This window comes from Dipodomys spectabilis, unplaced genomic scaffold, assembly GCF_019054845.1.
Source record: "Dipodomys spectabilis isolate Male_0828 unplaced genomic scaffold, ASM1905484v1 ptg000042l, whole genome shotgun sequence".
NCBI classification, from domain to species: domain Eukaryota; kingdom Metazoa; phylum Chordata; class Mammalia; order Rodentia; family Heteromyidae; genus Dipodomys; species Dipodomys spectabilis.
Genome location: NW_024870719.1, coordinates 10,908,119 through 10,932,229, shown reverse-complemented (window position 1 = coordinate 10,932,229; position 24,111 = coordinate 10,908,119). Strand labels below are relative to the sequence as shown.

At 37.0% G+C, this 24,111-nt stretch overlaps 1 protein-coding gene across 1 annotated transcript in view; it reads left to right on the top strand.

Moving 5' to 3' along the window:
- The window catches only part of Mis18bp1 (MIS18 binding protein 1), a 34,262-nt gene extending 10,731 nt beyond the window's left edge, over window positions 1-23,531 (top strand). The window contains exons 6-17 of the mRNA XM_042677888.1: window positions 158-288; window positions 958-1,045; window positions 2,552-2,703; window positions 4,764-4,912; window positions 6,276-6,372; window positions 9,616-10,435; window positions 14,089-14,261; window positions 15,730-15,890; window positions 17,779-17,924; window positions 20,972-21,059; window positions 22,361-22,412; window positions 22,580-23,531. Of these exons, the coding sequence (XP_042533822.1) occupies window positions 158-288; window positions 958-1,045; window positions 2,552-2,703; window positions 4,764-4,912; window positions 6,276-6,372; window positions 9,616-10,435; window positions 14,089-14,261; window positions 15,730-15,890; window positions 17,779-17,924; window positions 20,972-21,059; window positions 22,361-22,412; window positions 22,580-22,680 (2,158 nt within the window). The 3' untranslated portion in view covers window positions 22,681-23,531. The remainder of the gene's footprint in view (window positions 1-157; window positions 289-957; window positions 1,046-2,551; window positions 2,704-4,763; window positions 4,913-6,275; window positions 6,373-9,615; window positions 10,436-14,088; window positions 14,262-15,729; window positions 15,891-17,778; window positions 17,925-20,971; window positions 21,060-22,360; window positions 22,413-22,579) is intronic.
- Window positions 23,532-24,111: the final 580 nt, after the last annotated feature.

Here is a 24,111-nt window from a genome sequence, read left to right as displayed (position 1 = left end):
TAGTTAGTGTAAAATGTTTTGTGATTAGATGAATAATACTGTTATTGTTGCTGTAACTAAAGTGGAACATTACTACTTTTCATTACAAATTTGTAATTCTATATGAATGTGGCAAAATGTGAATATTTTGGCCTTACCGAACTATTCTTTTTCCTAGAGATAGGAATAATATATATTGGCACAGCAATGTAATTATAGAACGGATTAAACAAAATCAGCTTAGGACTTTATCGGGCAACATTTATATATTGAAAGGAATGATAGACCAGTTTTCCATGAAAGAAGCAGGTGAGTGTTCTTAGTTGAATCTTTCACAGCTTTCTATCTTGTCTTAAATAAATGCACAGGTCCGTACCCCAAAGTTACCCCCAAAGGCTTCTATCTAAATTTCCCATGTTCTTTCACTGCCTGTATTTTCCATTTGAGTAGTTCTCAAGTTCTTACCCTTTATACCACTTCAACTGTACTAGTCTTATTGTTCCACACATACATCAGGTATGCTTTTTGCCTTATTGCTTTCCTTTGCTTTCAGCATTCTCACTCCAACATGGGTCGTACCTGCTTCTAACATTCTAACTTCAACAAGGCTCATAGTCTTGGATTCTTCAAGATTTTTCTCACTGCTTCAGTGAGAACTTCCCTAACTTTTTCTTTTTTTTAAATAATTGCCCTTTTCTGTACTTCCCATGAACATGCTTATCTACTTTCCCTACAATACCATCTACTAAACAAGTGGGTTTTTTAAAACTGATTTGCCTTCTCTTACATAGTAGAAGGCAAGTTCCTTAATGGCAGAGAGTTTTCTCTACTTCATTAACTGTTAAGTCCTCAGTATCTTTGACAGTGGCTGGCATGTAATAATAATACAATCAACATATGTTTCTTGGTTGAATTAGTGAATTATTGATGTGTTTTGAAAATTCTAGACTTCTGATTTTTTTATTTATCTTTAATTAGGATACCCATATTATCTCACAAGGAAATTTATGTTTGGATTTCCAAAAAATTGGAAGGAGCACATTGATAATTTTCTACAACAACTAAGGTAAAGTGTTCTTTTAAGTTTTGAACTTTTTTCTTTTTTTTCTTAAATTTTGGCAGTACTAGAGTTTGAACTAAGTGTCTTGTTTTGGCTAAGTGAGCAGTCTACTGCTTGAGCCATACCTTTGTCCCTAAAACATCAGCTTTTTGAAGTATAACTTATATTCAGTAAAATTCAGCCATTTTGAGATAGAAGAGGTAATGGATCTTTACAAATATACACACTGAGGTAATCAATGTAAAGTGGTTTTAGTTTATTTTGGGGGGGGATGTTAGTTTTGAAGTTCTTTGTTATCTTAGAAGAGCTTCAGAAACTAACACTTTATTGAAATTTCTGTCACATTGAATAAGTCTAAAAGGAAAATGGAACCTTGGATATATTTCATAATCTTTACTTACCCTTTAAGAAGTATGTAGGTGGGCTGGGAAGGTGGCTCAGTGGTAGAGCGCTTGCCTTGCATGCATGAGGCCCTGGGTTCGATTCCTCAGCACCACATAAGCAAAAAGAAAAAAGCCGGAAGTGGCGCTGTGGCTCAAGTGGTAGAGCGCTAGCCTTGAGCTGAAGAACTGAGGGACAGTCCCCAGGCCCAGAGTTCAGGTCCCACGACCAGACCCAAAAAAAAAAAAAGAAGTATGTAGGTGTGCTAGCATGAAGCTATTTGTCCTTTTATGTTGTTTCTCAGCAGTCATATAGGTTTAGCTATTTAGCAGACACTAGTTGGCAATGGGAAAAGAATAATTAATTACTTCTTAAGGAACTGATCATGAGGGGATACCTGGTTTAAACTTTAATCAAAATACAAATAATTTATAACAGGATCTGTGAAGTATTTTTCTGGACATATTGCCTTTATTCCAATCACTACACCCTGACTTGGTAGCAGGGTAACTGAATGAGCATGGCTGCTCATTCAGTAAACTTTATAGCAGCTTAATTAGGAATTTCAAATACAATAGAGGATGTATTTAGAGGTTATCCTCTAGACCCTTAGCTTAATGTGATGTTTGGTTTCAACATTAAAAATAATCTTCAGCTAGGCTTAGTGGCTTATTTCTGTAACTCCAGTACTCATGGGTTAAAGCAAGAGGATTTTGGTGTGGAATCTAGCCTGAACTACATAAAGAGTTCCAGGTCAATCTGGGCTACATAGTAAAACACTGTCTCAGTCTGGGATACATAATGAAACCCTGTCTCAAGTTTCACCTGAGGGAATTTCTATTTATTTAGTTTTTTTGTTTGTTTGTTTTGTATAGTCCTGGAGGACCTGGACACTTTTTAGTTTTTATGATCAAGGCTAGTGCTTTACCATTTGGGCTATAGCTCCACTTCCAGCTTTTGTGGTAGTTATGGAGATGAAAGTCTCGTGGGCTTTCTTGCTCCCACTAGCTTCAACCATAATCCTCAGATCTCAGCCTCCTGAGTAGCTAGGATTTAGAGGTATGAGCCACTGGCACCTGGCTAGTTTATTTTAAGAACTAATTACAGGAAAAATGTTACAACTCTTTTTAGAGCTGATGAGAAGAACAGAAGAAAAGCCAGACAAAAACAGAAAAGATTTGTCCCTGTCATGCAGAAATCAATGAAAAATAATGTAGAAGAAAGCCAACTGAATGTCTTCCAAAAGGCCAGCACCACGTGTAGTCCTGACTGTGATAATTTGGGTATGCTTGATCTTTTCTGTTGGTGTAGTAGTAAATTCTGAAAACCCTTTATTTATTGTATATAATGTATGCAGTGTTATGTTCTTTGTTTTTTAATTCCGACACTATATAATGGATAAGAGGTTCCCTCTTCTCATTTTCCTCTGGGATCTGTTTTAGGAAAATGTGTCAAAGTGTTGCACCAAAAGGAGAGCTCACAAGATAAAAGTTGTTACAAGGATTTTATTTTTCTGTAACAGGGTTAAAGCAAGGAAGGGGATCTAGAAAAAGAGAAACATTTCCTCTTCCCCTTGTAGTCAATAGAAGTTAAATATCAAAAGAAGACAAAAAAAAATCTTCATAGTTTCAATGAGTCTTTTTTTGTTTTTCTAGAATTTTAGCTCATTAACCATTTGCTAAGGTTATATTACGTTGGAGGGGGGGCTATAATAGACTCCCCCAAATTATATTTCTTTTTTTTTCTTTTTCTTTTTTTGTCGGTTATGGGCTCTGAATTCTGGGCCTGGGTGCTGTCCTTCCGCTCTTCAGCTCTACCACTTGAGCCACAATACCACTTCTGGCTTTTTCTGCTTATGTGGTGCGGAGAAATCAAACCCATGGCCTCATGCATGCAAGGCAAGCACTCTACCACTGAGCCACCTTCCCAGCCTCCCTGAATTATATTTCTTTGGCTTACTTCACAGTGTCTCTTGAGGAAGTATAGACCTAGTTAACATGGAAAGACTGCCATTAGTAAAACAAATGTACATATATAAAGGTCATCTACAATCAAGCAATAGACAAAAGATGTAAGCCGGTTTTTCTGATATGTACCTTTCTGTCCAGGAAAGATCTTTTCACCGGAAGAACTGATTAGGAGTCTGATTTCTGACCCAGGTGGCTCTTACTTATGTAACAGGACAGTTCTTTTTTTTTGGGGGGGGGGGGGGGTCCAGTCATGGGGCCTGAACTCTGGGCCTGAGCGCTGTCCCTCAGCTCTTCAGCTCAAGGCTAGCACTCTACCACTTGAGCCATAGCACCACTTCTGGCTTTTTTCTTTTTGCTTATGTGGTGCTGGGGAATCGAACCCAGGGCCTCAGGCATGCAAGGCAAGTGCTCTACCATTGAGCCACCTTCCCAGCCCCACAGGGCAGTTCTTGCTCACTATGAAGTTCCCTGAGTATATTCCATAGCCTGTCCTCACTTCTTCCCAGAGTCGTATATAGTTTTTGTTTTCTTTTAATTTATTGCCAGTTAAACTAAAAGTTTTGTTTTTTGTGTTTTTGGTCAGTCATGGGCCTTGAACACAGGTTCTGGGCGCTGTCTCTGACCTTTTTTGCTCAAGGCTAGCACTTCACCACTTTGAGACACAGTACCAAATCTCATGGACTTTCTTGCTTGGGCTGGCTTTGAACTACAATTCTTAGGTCTCAGCCTCCTGAGTAGCTAGGGTTACAGGTGTGAGCCATTAGTGCTCCGCTCTTAAGAATTTGATGCTTTAGAGGACAGAGTAAATTTAGAACTTTCCTAAATATACTGTAAAGTTTGTTTTGCTCAAAAATTAAGTTAGCCTGGACTTATTTATACCTTGGAGTATTTAAGTGTACTGAAATAATTCCATATACATGAAAAAAGTATAAGAGCAATAGCTAATTAAGTTGACATATAATTAAGATAATCAGTAATTTATCTATACAAATGAACTATATACTACTCTGCCTTAGGTGTAATAAATCCAAAACAGTTATAAAACCATGGCTCTTCAGTTTTTTTAAAGAAAAATAATTTTAGCAAAACCTTACCTTAAAATGATTTTGTCTAGAAAAACTGCTTTTCATTGTAATCAAATTGATAATGCATATAAGTGACATTGGAGTAGGCAGATAATATTTTTTAGATTGGCTCTCTATTGTAGAACAGCATCTTGTTGTGTTTTGTTTTAGGCAAAAATCTGTTTTCCAGGCAAGTGAACTTTGATCCTCCTACCTCACCAGGATACTGGGAATACAGATGTAGCACATATTGATGCAAAGCAGCTTATTTTCTTACGCAATTATTCGTTGAAAATTCTTTTTTCACAGACCTGACTAATAAGCACAGTGAATTACCAGGAGCTACAGAAACAACTACTGGCTATAGTAAATGTCAAAATAAACCACCATTAAAACTCCTACATGATGGAGTAAATAGTACTATTCAAAATGGAAGAAGATATGATTTATCTAATCAGGTAAGGTATTCCTGTACACAGATATTTCACGTGGTTATATAGTTCAGGAACATAACCAAAGACAAATTCTACTTAAGTATTAGTTTACATGACCAATCAAATTCAGAAATTGCAAGAGTAAAAAGGACTTTTGAGGGCTGGGTGTGACTCTAATGGTAAAGTACCTGTCTAATAAGTTGAAGCCCTGAAACCTAATTCCGGTACCTCTAAAGGAGAAAGGATTTATTTGAGATCTCAGGAATTGCTGTTCAGGAAACAGATTCTGGTAGCTCTAAATCAGTGTTCCAGAGAAAATTGGGAAGGTGTGAACAATGGTGAGCAAATGGTGGTATTTATAAGGTAGTAAAAATGATATTTTGAGAAAGTTGCTATTACAGATGAGAACAGAGCAGTAACCAATCAAAGGTTTTTAACAAAATATGTAGGTCTGGGGATATAACAAAATAATGGAACATTTACCTAGCATGAGAAGAACCCTGGTTTTGTTAAACCTCTTCCGTCCCCCTGTCCCCCCCACCCCCCAAAATAAAAATATATACTTAGTAAAAATGTCCATAGAACAAGAACCCAATAACTTTTTGTATTTTGACTGGCAGAATGTAATCTGTTCTAGCTCTGCAGTCAGAGGTAACCAAAGTTTACATTCCTTGGCAGCAGCTGGAATCCTAAGTCCTCCTTTGAAAAGGGCACTTTGATAAATTCATTCAGTAGCTTGTCGATGTCAGGCTTGTAATCCTAAATACACAGGAAACTGAGATCCAAAGACCATGGCACAAAGCCAGTCAGGGCAGGAAAGTTCATGAGACTCTTATCTCCAATTAACTACCAACAAAGCTGGAAGTGGAGCTGTAGGTCATATGGTAAAGCAGTTGCTCAGGTACAGTGCCCAGGCCCCAAGTTCAAGCCCCAGAAACAATACCAAAAAATCCCAGCAACACAAACAAAAAATTCAGTGTTGTTTTCTTTGTAATTTTCCTTAATTGATTTCCTTAAAATGATAAGTCAATGTCATGATGCTTATTTTTCCTATTTACATGGAAAAAGTTTAGGGAACAATAATAAATATTTTAGCTCTTAGAGTAGAGCTTACTTTAAATAAGATATATTAAAAACCATTTGAAAAACAACAGTATGTTAAATCAGTAAAGGACTTGTATGGGATAGTAGAAATCTAGATGTTGGTTCTAAAGTTCAAGCTGTAGCAAAACGATTTGACAAATGAATAGCCTCCACTAAGGAAATTTGTAGACCCACAGATACCTAGCAGTTTGTATACTTGAGTGATACATGCTGTCAAAGTGCTTAAGATCATGTTCAGAGAGTAGTTGTTAAAGTAAAAGCGAGTCATCTTTTTGTTTTGAAGAACTTAATTGGGAAGAAAGCGTACAAAAAATTGTCTTCAAAGAAAGTGAAAAACTGTGAAGGAATAAATGAAAGGACAAGTAAAAGCCAGAAGCAAGGTAATAGATCTTTAATAGCGTTATAACTAGAAGCTACTACTTGAAATGCTTTTAATATGATCAAGGTAGTCATGTACTTCCTAATCTAAAACATTGAACTATTTTAATGGTTTTAAGTGCTTAGATTTGTTATTTTTACAAAAAAATGATTTGTATAGAAGATAAATTTGTTTTTGTTTGTTCATTTTATTAATTTTTGCCATCCTACAGCTTGAACTCTGGGCTTGGGTGCTGTTCCTGAGCTCCTTTTTGCTCAAGGCTAGGTCTCTACTACTTAAGCCACAGTGCTACTTCCAGCTTTTTTCTTTGATTAATTTGAGATAAGAGTCTCACAGACTTTCCTGCTTTGGCTGGCTTCTAACCACAATCCTCAGATTTCAGCCCCCTGAATAGGTAGGATTACTGGCATAAGCCAACAGTGCTAAAACTATTATTTTAAATGCCCCAAGTTCTTTATACCAAAATTTGAAGAACACTTTCTCTGAATGCTTCAAATTGAGAAATCAAGCATGCTGATACAACAGCAATCTGTTGTTCCAGCAACTCTGGAGGTAAGGGCACAGACAATTGTGAAATTATGGCACAGCCCAGGTATAGTTATACCCTATCTCAAAAAAAAAAAAAAAAACTCACACTTGTAATCGTAGTTACTCTGAATGTTTGAAACAGCCTAAGCAGTCTCTTATCTCCAATTATCCAACAAAAATTAATATTGGAAGTATGGATCAAGTGGTAAAACACCTTCCTAATAAGCTTGACCTCTGAAGTTAAGCTCCAGTATCACCAAAAAGCAAACAAAATAGCAAAGGAAAATGGTAGGAACAAATTGCCATTTGAAGGCTTGAATTGTAGATAGATGATGACAAAAATCATTTGGAGGGGCTGGGAAGGTGGCTCAGTGGTAGAGCGCTTGCCTTGCATGCCTGAGGCCCTGGGTTCGATTCCTCACACCACATAAGCAAAAAGAAAAAAAAGCTGGAAGTGGCGCTATGGCTCAAGTGGTAGAGCGCTAGCCTTGAGCTGAAGAGCTGAGGGACAGCGCCCAGGCCCAGAGTTCACGCCCCACAACCGGACCCAAAAAAAAAAAATCATTTGGAAATTTTTAAGTTACTTTTGATTAGTACCACTTTTCCATAAATCATAATTTAGACTTTTCTCCCCAGCATTCAGTATTATTTATGAGTTTTTTTAATGTTTACCTTACAGTGGCATGTATTTCATTATGGTGATTGGTGTGATCATTTAAATTTTATTAGTATTTATAATTACAATTGAATAACAGATGTAGAATTTCAGTTATTAGTTTTGTTTCTGGTTTCTAAATTTTTAAATTAGAAAACAGCTGTCATCTTAATTTCTTTCCTTAACTGACATGATGTAATACTGATCTGAAGTTGGTTGTTTTCAATTATTTCACCATGATAATTCACACAGTTTGGGGATATTCAGCAGTTATAGCTCTATGGCTATCATTAGTGATGATAGTTATGCCTTTACTGGTGGAACTCCACATTTTTCTGATTTCATGCTTAACCAGCCCAATTTCTGTTTCATACACATACAATACACGTGAAGTAAAGTTTTAATGATCCTAATGATTTTCTAAGTCTAAATATTCTACCTCTAAAGAATTGGTTTAGCTGGGTGCTAGTAGCTCACATCTATAATCTTAACTACTTAGGAGGCTTGAGTGTTGCCTGAGTACGGAGCATCACAGTTCAAAGCCAGCCCAGGCAGAAAAGTTTATGATAACTTAACTCCAATTAACCAACTCCTAAACCTGAAGCGTGGTTGTGGCTCTATGTGGTAGACCACTAGCCTTGAGCACAAAAGCTCAGGGATAGTGTCCAAGCCTTGAGTTCAAGTCTCATAACTGACTCCCCAAGAACCCTAAAACAAAATTGACTTAACAAGTATTTGTTTAGTGTTTAGTGTACTCATGAAAGCCTACTAACATCTCCAAAACAAAAATGCAAACATGAAAAATAAAATTTTCACAATTATTGAACCTTTTCCCAGTCTGATTAAAAAATAAAAATGTGGGGCTGGGAAGGTGGCTCAGTGGTAGAGCACTTGCCTTGCATGCCTGAGACCCTGGGTTCAATTCCTCAGCACCACATAAGCAAAAAGAAAAAAGCCAGAAGTGGCGCTGTGGCTGTGGCTCAAGTGGTAGAGCGCTAGCCTTGAGCTGAAGAGCTGAGGGACAGCGCCCAGGCTGAGTTCAGGCCCCACCGTGGACCCTAAATAAATAAATAAACAAACAAACAAATGTGTGTAATTATAATATAGCATATGTCAAAGAAATTTTAAAGTTTTCTGGAAATTTGAAGTGTGTTTCTTCAGTTGAGGGAATCAGAACAGTTCGTGGACTGTCCTGAATACAAGCAAAACAGGTGGTGATTTGATTTGGTCACAAGTAAACAAAATTTTAAAAAGTTAAGAACTGAGCATGTTTTAGAAGTGATCTACTAGACAATAAAATATGGTTCAGATTTGAGGACAATGAAAGATCTGAATGGAAGGGAAGGCAGAAGAGCTCATAGAATACCAGTAGAATAGAATAAGTCATCGTGTGTGTGTGTGTGTGTGTGTGTGTGTGTGTGTGTGTGTGTGTGTGTGTGTGTGTGTGTGTGTGTGTGTGTGTGTGTGTGTGTGTGTGTTGGGGCAAAGATCTGAATGGAAGGGAAGGCAGAAGAGCTCATAGAATACCAGTAGAATAGAATAAGTCATCGTGTGTGTGTGTGTGTGTGTGTGTGTGTGTGTGTGTGTGTGTGTGTGTGTGTGTGTGTGTGTGTGTGTGTGTGTGTGTGTGTGTGTGTGTGTGTGTGTGTGTGTGTGTGTGTGTGTTGGGGCTTGAACTCAGGGCCTGGGTGCTATTCCCGAGCTTTTTGGCTCAAAGCTAGCTCTTTACCAGCTCAAGTGCCAGCTTTTTATGGTTAGAGATAAGGACTTTCCTGCCCAGGCTAGCTTTGAATCTCAGATCTCACCTCCTGAATAGATAGGATTCTAAGTGTAAGCCAGCTAGACTCAGCTCCATCAAAAGATTCACATAAACAATTATGTAATGTTTAGAACTCAAAGGGCAGTGTTATGAATAGACCTGTGCTTTAGGAAGATTTAATTAAATTTAATATGGTAATAGGATATAATGGAATTTGTGTTGAAAAATAGCATATTTGTGAAAATATGTGTACTTATGTTTTTTTATATCTAATTTGCTGATTTTGTCTTACAAAATTTAAGAGAGAACTAAAGAATCAGTTGTTCCTATGGATATTCTAACTTCAAGAGAACAGTTCTCAGATGATGAAAGAATGGCTGTCAGGACAAAAGAAGCTTGTATTTTAGTAACACCGCTGAAAACTAAAAATGGAATAGAAAGAAGATGCATGAAGTATAATCTGTCTTCTGACACTATTAAAGCAGTAACAGAGTTTGTAATACCAAAACATCATGAAAATGATTCATACTTAAATGAAACTGTAAGTCATGTCAGTAAGCCCACAGGGACAGGGACTTCAGAAAATATATTTGAGTATAGTATAGGTTGTAAAAGTATGAGCAAGGAAGATTGCAATGTGGATCATTTACTCGCTGTCAATCAGAAAATGATAATGCCTAGCTCTAAAAATGTAGAAGCAGTCACCATTGATGTTAAGAAAAATACCAAGTTGATATCAAAACTGAAGAAAATTGAAAACCAAGTACCTATGTCATCTTCCAATTATCAGCCCTCATCAGATTTGTCCAGTGAAGAAAGTGAAACAGAAAAGGAAATTAGAAGGAAAGCTGGGATTAAGAAAACTATAGAAGCTAACACCAAAGAAACATCAGTTCACCTAAGAAGAAACACAAGAGACCTCACAAAGGATATCCTACTGATTTCAGAATCTGAAACTGAGGAAAATGAAACTGAATTTCGTATCAAGCGAAAGAAAGCCAGGTCTTCTGCTCAAGAAACACTTCCAAAATCTACTGGTAGAAACAAGCCATCCCTAAACTGTTTACCAGGTTCAATTTATGATGAAGAATGGAATGAGAAGGAGTTGCAGACACTTCATTGGTAAGCACTTACATTTGACTCTAGAGTATTTATGGAGGGGCTACATAATAAAAGACATTAAAAACAGAATGACTAATCATTATCAGCATAGTGATATAAATAGTGAGACTTTTGCTGAGACTGGGGTGATTCACTGTGTCTATTGCTGCCAATAAACTGGCCTGATATGAATTGAATTTAGCTATATAGACTTAATGAACAGTTTGAGTAATGTGGTGATACAGAAACCAGATTGTGATTGATGAAGAGTGAATGGGGGTAAAAAGATGAAGGCAGTTTAGGTAGACACCCCCAAGGGAATTGGTTAAAGGTGGGGGTGGTCAAAGACCGTGTGAGATACAGTGATATGTTTTATTACTTACTTGCTTATTGGTAAGGTAGTAGATTCCAGAAGTGCTAATCTAATAGAAAAGGAATAATGAGAAAGGAACTCGGAAATATTCTACACTTTTCCAATCCCTAGGTGCCCATCTATCTACATGACATTGGGAATTGTTTTCTTTCTCTTCCCTTCCTTCTTTCACTTCCCTTTCATCTCACTCTTACCTTCTCTCTCTCTCTCTCTCTTCTCGTGTGTTTGTGTTAGAGAGGTGAGGGGGAGTGCCTAAGTAGCCTTGAACTTCCAACCTTCCATCTTTGCCTCCCCAGTGCTGGGATTACAGGCATGTACTATGACACCTGGCTTCAGATCACCTGACCCAGGGTTATGGCTTGAACTCAGGACCTTAAATTCTTCCTCAATTTTTTCTGCTTATATCTAGCACTCTACTACTTGAGCTACGTCTTCATTTCTGGCCTTTTGCTGGATGAGCAAGAGTCTTAAGGATTTGTCAGTCTGAGCTTGTTTTCAACTGGGATTCTCACATTTTACTCTCTTGAGTAGCTAGGACCATAGGCCTGAGTCAGTGATTCCCAGCAAATTGTGTTATGTGTTTGTTTTTGGTGGTGCCTTTTAATTCAGGGCCTTATGCTTGCTCTACCACTTTAGCCACTTTTTTTAGCCTTTTTTGATGGGGTGAGGGGGCCAGCCATGGGGCCTGAACTGTGGCCTGGGCGCTGTCCCTCAGCTCTTCAGCTCAAGGCTAGCGCTCTACCAATTAAGCCACAGTGCCACTTCCCTCTTTTTTCATATCTACTTTGTTCTTAAAGTATTTCTGTGGTCCATCTTCTTGACAATATTCCTTTCAGACTTTAAATCTTTTGCCTGACTTATGGTAATAGCACTGTATTTGTATTTTTATTTTGGGCTGGATAATCTGTTTGATATATCTCTAGATTAAATACATAGCTGTCATTCTAGTACATCTAAAATCCTCACTCTATTTCTTTGTAGTCTTCAAGTTTTCTAAGATTCCACCCTCATAACGAGAGCAGCCTATGTTATGCTTTTATCTTTTCTAGCTACATCTCATACCATTTCCTTCTCTAATAAAGCTTTCAATCTTTACTGAATATTAGATCATCTAAAGAGATTTAAATATGCCCATACAACAAAGACTTTACTTTCTGTTAAGGTAGAATAAGTACATTCCATTGGTTCTTCTATTGTGCCGCTTCCATAAAATCTCGGCAGAATACATGGCGAAGGTTTTGGGGTTCCCCACCCCTTTGCTGTTACTGGGGTTTGAATTCAAGGTCTTCCCTTGCTGTGAGTTCCGTCTCTGGAACCATGCCCCCAGACCTTTTTGCTCTGATTACTTTTCAGTCTCCCTTTTTTGCCCAGGGCAAGCCTCAGATCTCAATCCTCCTATTGTCCTATATATCTCAAGTTCTGAGAGTGCACCATCAAGACTGGCTTATTGGTTAAGATGGGGTCAAGCTAACATTTTTTGGCCTGGGCCCAAACTGGAATCCTCCTAATTCTGCCTTCTGAATAACTTGGATTACAGGAGTGCCACTACTGTGCTTGACCTAGTGCACATTTTCTTAATTTTGGGAAATGAGTCTGTAACGTTAAGGTACCATTAAACCATTGGGGAATTCCTATTTTTTTGCTCTTCATCCCCAAGCTAGAATGAAAGCTACGAAAAATCTAGAAAGTGAGTATTGAGGCAAAAAGAAGTCAAGTTGAAGCTGAGGTTGAGGAGTAGGGAAAGAGGGCCCCTAACAATTAGAATAGAGAAAAATCCCAGTGCATTTTTCAATCCAGTCTTCTTGTAATTCCACAGGTGCTACAATCAGGATGGATATTCATCCACTACTACATATTTTGTCTAACAGTATTTGAAATAGAGACAGATTGGGTGGGGGGGAGGGAGGAGGTTGGGAAGGGAGGTGAAGGGTAAACAAAGGAGGAGGCTGCAATGCTTGTTAAGAAATGTACGCATTATTCTGCCCATGTAATTGCAACCCCTCTGTACAGTATGTTCTCAAATAAAATAAAATTAAATTAAAAAAAAAAAGAAATAGAGACATGATGTAATTAAGAGAATAGTGTTAGTGCAGGTTGAGTACTCCTGTGAAAAATCCAAAATGCTCCCAAATACAAAACTGTACTTTTTGAGTGCTGACAAATTCCACAAGTGGGAAGTCCACACTTCACCTCATGCGATGAGTATACACAGGTACACTCATAATTATTATGTAAAGTTACCTTTTGGAGAAGTTTGTGACTCCTTAGTAGAGTGCTTACCTAGCGCATGTGAGACCCTAGGTTCAATCTCCAGCTCCACAAAAAAAAAAAAACAAAAAACTCACCAGTTACTCTGATCTAAAAATGTATGGGAAATAGATTTGATGGAGACTTTGATCCCATCCCTAAGATATCTCATTGTGTTGTACATACAAAGATATGTGAGATACAAAGATGTGAGAAAAAAAGAACTCTTAGGCTCAGATTTCAGATTAGAGTTATTGGGACTAATTGGTGAGTTAAATGACATTTCAACTAGAAATTTCTTGCTGAAATGTCATTCTCACTCCACTATAAAACAATCTTTTCTTTGGAAAGGAGATTGAAATATGTTATCCTGGATCCTAAGTATTTAAGTCAATTTTCATGTTCATTTGGGAACTTTCGTATAATTTTTTCATTTTAGTTCACTAAAAGAGTCTCTTTCTAAAATAGTGACTTCTATGATTAATAGTAGGTTACAATCAAACATTAAATCGAGGAGGTTTTTTAGATAAAGAATGCTCAGCCTTTATCTTCTTTAGTCATAGATATTTAAAAGAATTCACTGTGCTAGTCCCATACATGCACGCATCATGTATTGACTACCCTTCTACCCTCCTAAGTCTAAGACTTTGTGATTAATAGTTTATAGCCTGGATATATAAGAACTGAGAGTTTATCTTCTGATGTGCTTTGGATTGAGATTTGAAAAACTGTGGATAAAAACCATACAAGAATTCTCCAAAAGATTAAACCTTGTATTTAGAAGGAAAAAAAATGTTGAAATAGGAAAAAAAAATTCAGGTTTAGTAAAACAACAAAATAGTTGGAAGATACCTATTGGGAACATAAAATTTTATCTTCATATTTTAAGTAGAAAGTTACTGAGTGTGTACAGTGAACAGGGTCTTTTCCAAAAATAGTTGTCTAGAATACTTTTGGCAAAATTCCTTGAGCCCGGTAAGTCTCATTGACTCATTGCTTTCAGGTTTTTCCTTATTTGAATTTCTTGTTTTTAAACTGTTTTATTCTTCCATAGTGCTTTTGCATCTCTTCCAAAACACAAACCTGGTTTCTGGACAGAGGTAGCTATGGCAGTAGGTACTCGAACTGCTAAAGAATGCCAAAGGAAATACATGGAAGATGCCCAAGGCAAAGGATCCAGGAAACATGTCATTAAGAAAACACAGGCCAATTCCAAAGACCAACATGGTAACTATGGTACACTGAGTACTCAGTGCACATTTCTGATCTCTCACTAAAAATAGTTAATATTTATCCATCAGTCTTTTGTTGGTAATAGGGCTTGAACTCTGGGCCTGGACGCTGTCCTAGAGCTCTTCACCTCAAGGTGAGAGCTCTACCATTTGAGCCACAGCACCACTTCTGGTGATTAACTGGAGATAAGAGTATCATGGACTTTCCTGGCTGAGCTGGCTTTGAACCACGATCCTCAGATCCCAGCCTCCTGAGTAGCTAGTATTACATGAGCCACCAGGTGCCCAGTTTATCCATCAATCTTGTTACAAGTATTTTCTGAAAATAGTAGAAATGACTTTAGAGATCATCTGTTTAAAGTCTTAAGCAAAGGTTATGACACAGCTTATTAACCTTGTGTTATGAATTTGTTCTAGGAAATCTGATACAGTATACAAAAACCTCATGGTTTATTTTTTCTTGAGACCACTTAGTTGGGGCTCCCTATGAGAAAACAAATTTAGTTTTTGTTGACCCAGCATTTATGCCAGAGATAACCCATTAATAAACTTTGGAATACCCAGTATCTCTCCTATAATTACTGATATTTATATTTTAGCACAATCAATAAATCAGGCATTTAGTACTACAGGTGTGAGAAATAGACTTTCTGACCTCACCTTACCTGTATTAATGTAGTTTCTCCATGAGTATCATGTATGCTAATTATGTTGCATAGTTGTTAATGTTGAATCATTTATTATATAAGAATGTTTATAGTGGTTTTTTTTTTCCTGCTGTTTCCTTGGCTTGAATACAGAGCTTCATGCTCTCTGTGAGCTTTTGCTCACTCTTATCACTTGAGCCATTTCTCCTGGTTAACTGAAGATAGATTTTTGGACTTTTCAAACTAAGATCTTCTGATCTTAGCCTCCTGAGTATTAAAGGCATGGAGAATTCTTACTTTATAAAACAGTTATATGTAAATGATCAGATCCGTATTAGAACTGTCTTGATGCTGGGCGCTCGCTAATGGCTTGCACCTTTAATGCTAGCTACCCCTAGACTCTGGAAGCTGCTATCTGAGGATCTCTTTGTTACAAAGTCAGGCCACATTAACTAATCTGAGAGAGATTTTTATTTCCAGTTAACAAGCAAAAAGAGTGGAGGCTGAGCACTGGTAGCTCATGCCTATAATCCTAATTACTCAGGAAGTTGAGATCTGATGATCTTGGGTCAAAGACAGTCCAGGCAGGAAAGTCCATGAGACTCATCTCTAGCCTTGAGAAGAAAGTTCAGGAACAGCTTCCAGCCCCTGAGTTCAAGCCCTGTGACTGACCACGAAGAACAAAAATGGTCAGAGTGGAGGTATAGTTCAAGTGATAGAGTCCCAGCCTTCAGCAAAAATGCTAAGCAAGAACATGAGGCTTTGATTTCAAATTCTAGAACTGGCACCAAAAAAAAGAATGTCTTGAATCTTAAGGTCAGAGGAGCAATGCTGCTACAAAGCCAAATGTTCAGATAACTGCCAAAGTGGGAACTCTTCAGCGGAAACGACAAATGAGGGATTTTCTGGAACATTTGCCACAAGATAACCATGATGATTTTTTCACTGCAACTCCTTTGCAGAATCGAAGAATACTGGTAAGATTTTTAATGCATGAAACCTTTGCTTTCTCTGTAGTGATTTCCATATCTTTTGTTTATCTGATTTTTTTTCTGACAGATTAATTCTATCCAGAAGAGTTCATCCTAAGAAATTCAGAAATCCAAAAATCTTTGTAAAGAAAAATCTTTACAGCAAAAATGTCCAAAATATTTTTCATAAACAGTGAAATATAGTATACATTGAGAGCATATTAAAGACTTTCTAGATTGTAAATGTTTAGTGTATTAAGATTGAAGTTTCTTACAAATATGGAGATTTTGGAAACTCAATTAAGTATTTAAATTGAAAGAACTAAATTAAACTTATAGTACGCTAGACTCAAGCTACCAGTTTCTTGGTACTGGCATCAAATAATCTCCAATTTATGAAGACTATCTAGTATAGAGTTTGGTAACATGACCTTTCTTCCTTGTGCTTTGACTAATTGGTGGAAGTATTTTAAGATAACCATCTGAGGCAACTTATGTTCCCTTTACAATGCCATGATCCTTCAGAGTTGAACCCTTTATCTTATTGCACCACATTTAATACTCTAAGATGTATGTTTGGGATTAAATGCAATAACAACATTAAAACCAAGCTAGGGATGGCAGCACATAGCTTTAATTCCTACACTGGGAGGCTGAGGCAGAAGGACTACAAGTTCACCAAAATTATGTCTTAAAAGTACAAAAAAAAAGCTGGGTGCTGGTGGCTCATGCCTGTAATCCAAGCTACTCAGGAGGCTGAGATCTGATGATCGTAGTTCAAAGCTAGCCCAGGCAAGAAAGTCTGTGAGACTCATTACCTCTATTTAACCTCTAGAAAACCAAAAATGACACTGTGGCTCAAGTGGTAGAGTGCTCACCTTGACCTAAAGAGCTCAGGGACAGCACCCAGGCCCAGAGTTCAAGCCCCACAACTGAAAAAAAAAAAAGGAACAAAAATCTTCCAAAGTAGTGGGATTGGCTTATTTTCTATGACTTATGTCCACTTTCCCTGTTTTGTTTTTTGTTTTTTTGAATCTTTTAAGACCTTGCTGTTAGCACAGGTATCCTCAAATTCATAGCCCTGAGCCACAGCCTCCTGAGTGTTGAGATTACAGGCAAAAACCACACCTGGCTATTTTTACCATAAAACAAAGTGCTACTTTTTGCATGTGCTATGTGTCCAGTAAAACTGCATACACACAGAAGGAAGGTGAGGTTTGTGTTCTCACTTCCAGCCCCTTGGCCCAAACATTCCTACCTGGAGCAATGTGATGGGCTCTGGACATCTGGTAAACTGAGGGTAAAACTGAGGGACAGGCAGTCTTATAGAAAGAACCTAATACCTAGTTATTGTTTCATTTTTATTGTGTTAACACCTAAGGTCAAATTGTGTTAAATTTAGGCCTTTACCTGTTTATAAAAGCAAACTTACTAGAATACATCTGTGCCCATTTATTTGCATGTTGTCTATTGCAACTTTCATATTGCAATGACAAGTTGAGTAACTGGGACAGAGACAGGATTGGCTTTACAGAAAAAAATTCTTTACTTTTGATCAATAACTCTTCAGAAATAGGTTTGAGAAAAACAAAGGTGGGGGTAACAATGCTCGGCAAGAGACGTACTCATTACCTTACTCATGAACTGTAACCCCTCTGTATGGCATCTTTACAATAAAAAAAGAACCTCAAAATAAAAAAAGCTAGGTTTAATTATCTTCATTTTGCATAAGACAAATTTGTTGTTGTTAAGTCAATAAGGTTCTGGAATCTATTACTGTTTTTAATTATCTAATTCCAAAAACAGAAGGAAAACCATTTAGCCCACCAAAAACAATTGTGCTAGTGAGAAAATTTATTTTTATGGGTGCCTTATAAAAGAATTTGTTTTATAGTTGCCAAGCTTTCAGTACAGTGAAGATGATGAGTCTCTCCCAAGTATGGACAAAAATCCAACAACTCCATCATCAACTATCTTTCCACTGGCAAAAACTCCTCAGTGTCAACATGTCAGTCCTGGCATGCTGACCGCTATAAAAAGGTAACCATGCAAGTGCTTTTCACTTTCTATATCAACATATTGAGGAACTTTTTAACATTTTGTTAATTGGTCAATAGAGCTGCAGTAAAGGGGGAAAATGAACCATTAGTTTTTGTTTTTTGTTTTTGTTTTTTTTTTTGGGTCCAGTCGTGGGGCCTGAACTCTGGGCCTGGGTGCTGTCCTTCAGCTCAAAGCTCAAGGCTAGCACTCTACCACTTAAGCCACAGCACCACTTCCGGCTTTTTTCTTTTTGCTTATGTGGTGCTGAGGAATCAAACCCAGGGCCTCAGGCATGCAAGGAAAGCGCTCTACCACTGAGCCACCTTTCCAGCCCGAACCATTATCTTAAAGTTAGGATGGAAAGGTTTGGCATGTTAGATGCTGGTATTCAATGGATGGACCTGGAAGAGAAACTGACATATTAGGATAAATTCAAAATGGATTGGTTTTACATGTAAAAATTCAAAGCATGAACCAAATCAACTTTGGAGAATCTTGGATTAAAGTGTTTCTAACAGATGCTAAACCCACAAACTACCAAAGAGGTGGTAATTTCATAAGTTTCACATGGTTACCAACCACCAAAAATGATTGAAAGACAAATAATCTGAGAAAATAATATAATGCAATTTATCACAGGTAAAAGGTAAACTTCTCTGGTAAATTTACCTTTTCTGCAAATTACGAAGAAAACAAGTCTTTTTCATGGATCATCAATATTAATGTTATAAACACATACCCTTAGACCCAGAAACCTGCTTCTAGAATTATGAATGTGCAACCAATTCATCTTAATATAGTGGCAAAGCTCAAATGTCCATCTAAAGATTATAATTAAATCCTATACGAATAAAAATTGATGCACCTGGGCACCAGTGGCACACACCTGTAATCCTAGCTACTCAGGAGGCTGAGATCTGAGGATCAGGGTTCAAAGCCAGCCCAGGCAGGAAACTCCATGAGACTTTTGTCTCCAATAAACCACTAGAAAACTGGAAATGGTGCTGTAACTCAAGCGGTAGAGCGCTTGCCTTGAAGCGTGCAGGGACAGAACTCAAACCCAGAGTTCAAGCTCCACTACTGGCCAAAAAAAAAATTGATGAGATTTATCACCACTATATGTAAAATATCCAAGGTGGATTAAAAAAAAAGTGCTAGTGTGTTGAATAATGTCCTACCTATTCTTTGTGTAAATAAAGGCTGTATAATGAGGTGTGAAGATAAATTTGGTTTTTTTGAGGCAGGGTCTTGCAACATACCTCAGGCTGGACTGGAACTTGCTCTGTAGTCCAGGTTGGCCTTGAATTCTTAATTCTCCTGCCTCAGTTTCCCAATTGCTGGGATTACAGGTATGAGACACCAGGCCTGGCTGTGTATGTTTGTTTAGATGTGCATATACATAGGCTGAAAAGATAGGTAAATTGAAAAACTGATGATCCTTAAGTAGAGGAACTAAGATACCAAATGGTGAATGATTGGGAGACTTGCAGTGTGAACTTTGTGGATATAGGCACTATGAAAAACAAATTAAGGGAAAATATTATGAGAGTGGCTAACAGTCAATATCAGAAAAAAGACAAAGCAGAAGAATAAGGCCTGAAAATAAGATATTCTGCTTGGTAATTCAGAAAGGTATGTGCTGATCTTAAAAGAGCAGTTTCTGTAGTGTGAGAGGCAGAAGCCAAAAGATGACAGGAAAAAACTATCTAATATATCCAAGAAGCTTAGTAAAAGTTTAATTTGTACTTATTGGAGAAAAAAATTGCCTTGCAGTCCATCAATTATTCAGGAAAAATGGTACATAGTACACTTTTGGGCAAAGTTGATGGTAAAAACCTTGGTCAAATCATTAAAGGCTTTGAAATAGAATTTTTGTTCTCAGTAAAAAGTTTATAGATAAGTATGTAGTACCAAAGATATCCCTAACAATAGAACTAGAAATATGAAAATAGCCTCAGAGTCCAAAAGTAAGGTAAACATTACCTATCAGAAAAATAACGTAAGAATCCTATTGTTGGATATCATGAATCCCTATAATCCCAGCAGTAGGCAGAGATGGAATCTTAACGTATTAACAAGTCTTTTTTTTGTCCATCATGGGGCTTGAACTCTGGGCTTGGGTGCAGTCCTTGTGCTCTTCAGCTCAAGGCAAGCGCTCTACCTCTACCGCTTGAGCCACAGCGCTTGAGCCACAGCGCCACTTCTGGTTTTCTAGTGGTTTATTGGAGATAAGAGTCTCAGGGACTTTCCTGCCCAGGCTGGCTTTGAACCACGATCCTCAGATCTCAGCCTCCTGAGTAACTAGGATTACAGGCGTGAGCCACCAGCGCCCGGCAACAAGAGTCTTTTATGAGGTGCTTATTCCTAAACAGCTGGCTAGGCCTGTGAATTTGTTAGAAACTTGGTAACAACTGGCTAGTTTACTCATTTGCTAGCAGTATTTGTGATTCAGATAAATATCTGCATACAATCACAGATTACACTTTTCTGTGTCAGTAAGGAAAAAAGGTGAGATAATCAGTAAGCAACGCAAAATTTCTTAAAATATTCTTATTTCCTTTACACAGTGTTAAGATGAAAATAAAATAAAAAGGTTGATTGAGCCAGGTGCTGTTGGTCATGCCTGTAATTCTAGCTGGATCAAGCAATATGAAGGGAGCTTAGGCAGTAAAGTTCAAGAGACTCCACTCTAATTTACTTGATAAAGATTTAAATAAAGCAGATTTAGATTTTATCAATTGCTATTCAACTTACAGATAAAAGTATTAGATAGCCAGGTTCATGCCTATAATCCTAGCTTCTCTGTAGACTGAATCCTGGAGTATAGAGCTTTGAAGCTATAGCCCAAGCATACAAGTCTGAGCAAGTTTATCTCCAATTCACCAGCAGAATGGAGTAAGCTTAGTTCAGCTGGTACAGCACCAGCAGTGAGCAAGCAAGCTAAGCTAGAACAAGTTAAGCCCCGAGGTCAAGCTTATGTACTGGTGAAAAGGAAAAGAAATATATCTGACAGTTAATTTTGACAACATTGTTTTCTATTCAAACAGGAATGATTGTGATAGATATGTTTTTCATATGCAAAAAACTAATAGAAGTCATGGTGGCATTGTCTGGGGCAAGGTTAGGAGAAAAACAGTAAGTATTTTTATTCTTATGTAAATAACACTTTTTTTGTAGAACAAATATGAGAAGTTATGGTAGTAACCAAAAGTCTCTGCTCTGAAGGTACTTAAAACCTAATGTATGTAAATTCTTGTAAGGATTGATTTACAGGTGGCTGATGAGAATGAGTCAAATGTACATTTGTAAAGTTAGTGTGGAAGAATCTTTGAGAAGGATAATGGGGATGAGTTGAGGGAGAGAATACTCTTGTCCTCTGAAAATACTTTCTCAATCTAAATATGGCCCTCTCTTTTTCTCCTACATTCTTGTAACATTTACCTTGCAAACTGGCGAGGGTATAATTTCTTACGTAATCTCTAAAATTTAGGATTGTATAATTTTATGTCTTAGGGTTCATTTGTATATGAGAAGTGTCTCTGGGGACTCAGTTCTTCAAAAGATACTGTGATTCCATGATAGAACCAACCAAGCATCTCAGTAATCCTTAAGATTCTCTTTTTGTAATCTCTCATTCTTTAATGAGAATGAAATTTTGGTTTCCTACAGAGGAATTGGAGTTAATATTCTAAGCTAGTTTATTAAGGTAAATAGGAATTAATATAGTAACAAGAGTCCAAAGATGAGGTTTCTAGTTTCTGCTTTGCAACCCAATAAGCTGGGTTACTTTATCAGGTACTCTGACACAATAAATTTGACATTCTGTAAATCTAATAGCTCCAGGTGATGTTCCTGCTGCTAATTCTGCTATAGAGCACAGCGACATTAATATAGTCAGTTTTTTTCCACAAAATGAGAGGTTGATAAGGATGATAAGGGTCTTTTCTTGGGTCATCTTCATTCTGGGCTTTTGTTTTCCTTGGTGTAGATTATAATTTAAGCAATCTACCAAACTGTATTCATGATTTAGCCACTGTTTTCATAGCGTAATGTTTTGTAGACAGTGTGTATCTCACAGGGATTAAATTTACTTATAGGACCTTGGACATGTTTGTATCTGTAGTTATTTTGATTATAAAATGTACTTATATTTTTAATTAGCTCAGCTTATTGATGACCTGACATAAGTGCTTAGTACATTTTGGCAACTTAGCTTATTGTATTTTTTATAGTAATGTTTGCCAGTAATGGAAGACAACACTGAGTAAGTCCCAGGCTTTTCCCTGGATAAGCTCAGAAAAGAATTAGGCATTTTATAGATAACTATGAAGTGATTAAATGATGTTATACTTTTATTTTTGGAATACCTGGGAGATAAAGCATACTTAACTTTGGGAGGTACTATTTTCACTGTTAATATATGAACTCTTTTGTAGGTTGAAACTGATTTCCCAACTGTACTACCAAGAGAAACCTCCTTTAACAAAGGTAATATATTTCTTTTGTAGCTTAATTCTCTTACAGGTAACCAATTTGTTTAGATGATATTAAAATTAACTAGCTTTCACTTAACTAGACCAACTTACCATTTAGTTCCTTGCAGTTTAATTAAAATTACTTGGGAATTAATCATTTCTATTCAATTCTTTTTACAGATTTAGGAGAAAACTTGGGTATTGGAAAATTATTCATCAATGGTATGGAATCTTCAGATGAAGAAGAGAAAGATTACTATTTCTCAAACTGTGATTCATAGTAAAAAAGAGAAAATAGGATTTCCAGGATTTTTACCATGAAGTTGATAGTGTATTTGTAACTTCATTTAGAGCATTAGGTTTTCTTTGTAACATAGCTTCATGTGAAAATATGGGCTGTCTACACATTTTCAAATTCAAATTGAATTCAAAGTAAAATATAGAATATTCCTCAGTGCTCAGCTTACTAGAAATGGAAGGAACACTTTTGCTTGTATAGATACTTGTAAATGTTTTGTAATATTAAAGTAGTTCTCTCTTATGAGCTTCTAAGTCTGTTTACTTTAACAAAGTCACGTCCCAAGTACATTTTAAATGTTTTCAAGAATATGTACTACCCTTAAGTGGGGGAAGGAGGGTAGAGGGATGGAAGAGGTTGGGTTAGGAGCTAATGAAAACTTTTAGCATTTGCTGCTACCTGATACTACAAACCACATTGACTTAATGTTTAAATTATATACTGTTCAAACTATTTAACATGTTTCTTCCTTGTTTTTCTTAAATCTTTTGATTGATTTATCTACGAAACCTATGTAAATTTAATTTATTGCTTTTTCATTATCTTAGGTGGAACCAGGAAATATATTGTATGGCATTCTACAACCTAACATACACTGCAGCAATAATTTAAAGATTAGACCAGATTAGAGAAACATTCACTTAATCACGCCAAGGAGTCAATTTTATGTCATGTGGACATTTTCCTTTCAGTGGCAGCTGTTTTATGAATAAGGTTTTTGGTTTTTTTAGCTTTTTCTGTTTTAAAACTTAACAAATCATTTCCCTTCTGGTTACAGTAGACTTCACTTATTCTTTCCTTAGTTATTTTTCTAATAAAGCTATTTAGCTTTTATATTGTTTCTGGATTGTTTGATTTATTAAGACATACATTTTGTTATTGATCCTATTAAAGTATACTCAGAAAACACTGTACCTTTAGTACAGAAACACTTTTTCAGTAAGAAACACTTTGTTTCTTAAGAATTTAGTAATAGCAGTTGTTTAACTACAGGATTTACAGCAGTGAGATTTGAAGAGAATAGTTCAATTGGACTAAGATCCTCCGTTAGCCACCAAGCATTTTGATAGTTATAGGATAGGTACAAAAGGAAAGGTTATGTTACAGTGACCCTTAAAAATACTACTGTAAAAAAAAATACTACTGTAGGGCTGGGAAGGTGGCTCAGTGGTAGAGTGCTTGCCTTGCATGCAAGAGACCCTGGGCTCAATTCCTCATAACCACATAAACAGATAATGCTGGCAGTGGTGCTGTGGCTCAAGTGGTAGAGCACTTGCATTGAGCTGAAGAGCTGAGGGACAGCACTCAGGCCCAGAGTTCAGGCCCCCTTCCCCCCCAACTGACAAAAAAATATGTATTATTGTATAACTTGAGTTGCTAATCTTTGGTATAATATTATACTGCCTGAGGTTAG